Consider the following 3,860-nt stretch of genomic DNA (forward strand, 5'->3'; position numbering starts at 1 on the left):
TGGTGAATCCCAGCCCTTGCCAGCGGGAGGGTTCCGTTTTTGTATGGGTTTTTTTAAATTTTATTAGTGTTTGTGTCTTTCTCACAGAATCAAGACGACGCAGACTCTCTGAAGATGGTATAAGGTTCTCCCTGCCTAGCCTCCGTTCCGAGATACTTCTAGTGTTGTTGGAGGGCATGAGGAGGTTTGTCTACGGCGGATCTCACCGGATTTGACTAGCGTTTGTCTTCAGTGGATCCACGTGGATCCAGTCTTTGCTCGTCTGTATTCGTGTGTCTACATGTTGTATTCTTCCGATCGGCGCTTCTCTCCACCAGCAGCGGATGTTGTTCTGATGCACTGGTACTGTAAGGTCTTAGTATGATGACTTCCTGACTATGTACTACAATAAGGTTTGCCCGACTCTGCTGAGCGAGGACGATGACAGCGGCACGCCTTCTGCTCGCTTCAGTGCTTGTAGTCATTAGATGGTCTGCATACTTGGATGCAATTTTTATTTCCGGTCTTCTTTGTACTATCTTGAAAATTGATGATTAGATCGGAAGTTTTTCCAAAACGTAAGAAAGAAAAGGAAACATACTAGGTTAGAAAACACGAGATGGAAACTAATCGTGAAAGCTACACCGATTAGCTTCCAGGCGCAAGATCAGTTCAGGTTTCCAACGACAAAAGAAGTCCGTGGTGCCCACGTAAAATCAGATTTGTCTGTTATTTATTTGGGGATGGAAGGGTTTACAAGGCTGCTTAAAAGGATGCACGCACGCGCACGACTTGGGAAACAATTCGCTGTTCCTTTGCTTTTGCCTTGCAAAGGAACGTGCGCCGAACGTCTTCTACTTCGCTGTCTCCTCTGTCGTCTCGACCTCTCCCTAATCAAGATGAGCGACGAAATTACCAACAGCAGCAGCTCGCTGCCGGCGCCTGCTTCCCCGCTGGACAACGACGATCTCCTCGAGGAGATCCTTCTCCGTCTCCCGCCGAAGCAGTCCTCTCTCCGGCACGTCTCGGCAGTTTGCAAGCGCTGGCGAGGCCTCGTCGCCGATCCCAGGTTCTTCTGCCGCTGGAAGCCACCCCTCCTTGGCGCCCTTGTGTGCGGCGACAAGGAGACCGTGTTCACCCCCATCCTAGACCCTCCAGAGGGCACCCCTTTGGAGCGTTTTGACCTTGGACACTGCAGCAGGCGCCGCCATTACTGTGTGCTCGATTGCCGTCACAGCCGTGTCCTTGTCAAAGACTTGTGGCGGAAAGAAATTGTTGTGTGTGAACCCATTAGAGGTGAGCAACACCACGTGCCGATTCCGCCAGCGTTCAACAGAACCAGTGGCCACCTAAACGGGGTGGTGCTTTGTGCCGCGGCGGCGCATGACCACGTGCATGGTAGCTGCCCGTCCAGCCCATACAAGGTGGCATTGATGTCCATGTACAAAACTGACCACAGACTCGTCGCATGTGTTTACTCCTCTGAGACTGGTATATGGGGTAAATACGTCTCCACATCGGCTCCATGTGCGATTTTTAATGCTCATATTGTTGGGACCCTAACTGGTAATACCCTTCACTGGTTGTCCATGAAAGATCACATACTTGAATTTGATTTGGATAGACAGACCCTTGCAATGATCGAGGGGCCTCAAGGTCTGAATGATGAACCCCACAAACATCGGATCATCAAGGCAGAGGACTGTGATGTTGGTCTTTTCGTGTTATCTGAAAATAGCATTCAATTGTGGCAGATGAAGGTCAATTATCAAGGTATTACCACATGGTTGTTGCGGAATGACGCAATTCTTGAGATCTCTCCTCAGATCAAGAGAAATAAGGGACGACTGCTCGGGTATGATGAGGATATTGAAGCAATATTTTTACATATCCACGGGGGTGTCTATATGGTTCAACTTAAGTCAATGCAATGCAAGAAACTTGATGAATCCAGTCATTATACAAACTATCGCTATTATCCTTTCAAGAGTTTTCATGCACCAGGTGATTGTTCATCCTTATAGTACTGATATTAAATGATTAAATGATCTCATTGTATCTTTTGTTAGATTGCTCAAATAGTATCATTTTGATTCTTAAGTATTCAATAAATTTAGTTCTAATTTGTCCCTATGCTAGACATACAAACATACATATAGCAGTACTATTCAGTATATGCTATCATCCAATATAGATGTCTTCACTCTTCTGGGATACCAAATAAAATGATGAATGGGTAACTCAATTCGCATGTTTGGTACCTCAAAGCTACTTATATTTTCTTTCTAGTCCCTTTATCTGTTTTTGATCTAGTTATTAATCTTAGGTCCATAGGGAAATTTATTACATAAATAAGATATTTTTCTCAAGTGATATTTCTAAGCTCTACTATGTTACCGACACACATTTTCTCTTCTCTTATCCGTTTCTCTTTTCTTTGGCATTCTCATTAATTAAATTTTATGCTTCTAGGCATAGCCATTGCTGCTGGATGTGATGGTGCTGAAGTGCTGCACGGTGCATTATTGGGATGACTGTTTCATTTGCTTTGCTAATGTACTGAAATGCTTCAACAAGTAAGATTATCACTTGAATATAGTTTGTGAGATTTAGACTGTTTTAGTTTTTGAATGGTAAATATTCGGCTGCTAACATAGGTAGCGTGCACATTAGCAAACAGCTTCTATCAGTTTGGCTATATGGGTTCACGCATGTAAGTTACACAAACAACAATTGAAATTATGGTGATGCCACATAACTAGATGATCCAAATTTATAGTATGGTATTGGTGTAATATTGTAGCCTGTGTGTACATGCTTTAGAGCTCTCGTTCTTTAATCCTATATATGATATCCCAATGATCCAGATTTATAGTATGATGGTGTTAATTAATAATAGTAATAACAGTAGTCTGCTGGCCATGCCTTAAGAGCTCTCTAAGGTACTAGTAGATTCCCCCCCCCCCCCCCCCCCCACACACACACACGCACGCACACAGAGACACACACACACATCCACAAACTTGTTGTCATCAATATTGGTAGGATAGGAGATATAGCCATGAATATGATATTCGTTGCCGGACTCGTATTTTTGTTGTGGAGCTGATGATAACTTTTGTATCCTTACCTTGTTCATACATTGTGTTACATACAAAGGTTCTACAATGAGGTTATGTTATTATATGTATCAGGTTACCAACAAATTGATGATTTTGTTTTTCAATAGGGGAAGGAAGGGTTAATGAATTTTCTCGCGTCGCACCGATTGAGTTGGCAGTGTTCATATACTATCAGGTCTACCGGCTGGTCCTTGTCCGTGACCATGCAGCAACGCCATGTGCCTTGGCATTTCACCTGTGCCAACAATTAATGGAAGTTAGGACAATGCGTGGGCCAGGCCAGCAACTGTCATAGTGTTTGGCGTTTCTATATGAGAGAGAAACACCATAAACCATGACGTTTGTGAAAAGGGTCAAATGATGAAATAATTTCTGGGAGAGGTCATTTTGTGCTGAAGTTTCCTGACAAGGTCAGAATAGTGATTTTGGCAAAAAAAAACTTACTGAATGCATGCCTTAGTCCAGCCGAGATTCTAATGTAGCACGCTGGTTTTGAGTACCAAATCCAGGGAATTTCAGCTTCCCCTAGTAATATATAAAGTTGTTTTTTATGTATCTTTGTTTACATCCTTGTGCTTGGCAATCATTCTCTTCACAGATCATACTTTCAGCCCCAAGCATCTCCAAAACTTGTATGTTTGAGTGTGATACCCAACTGTGGTTTGAATAGCATGTTCAGCATCGTAGATTCACTAGTAGAAAAAGGGTCATCTGTCCCGGTTGGTAAGGGCATTTTGTCCCGGTTGTTGAACCGGGACT

General features: G+C 43.4%; 1 protein-coding gene across 1 annotated transcript; it reads left to right on the forward strand.

The window, feature by feature from the left end:
• The first annotated feature begins 776 nt into the window (after nt 1-776).
• On the forward strand, nt 777-3,646 carry LOC123073627 (uncharacterized). The gene is made up of 3 exons (XM_044496695.1): nt 777-1,983; nt 2,452-2,555; nt 3,209-3,646. Exons 1-2 carry the CDS (start codon nt 879-881, stop codon nt 2,511-2,513), a joined length of 1,167 nt encoding a protein of 388 aa, XP_044352630.1. The 5' UTR covers nt 777-878; the 3' UTR covers nt 2,514-2,555; nt 3,209-3,646.
• Nucleotides 3,647-3,860: the final 214 nt, after the last annotated feature.

Source organism: Triticum aestivum, chromosome 3D (genome assembly GCF_018294505.1).
Source record: "Triticum aestivum cultivar Chinese Spring chromosome 3D, IWGSC CS RefSeq v2.1, whole genome shotgun sequence".
NCBI classification, from domain to species: domain Eukaryota; kingdom Viridiplantae; phylum Streptophyta; class Magnoliopsida; order Poales; family Poaceae; genus Triticum; species Triticum aestivum.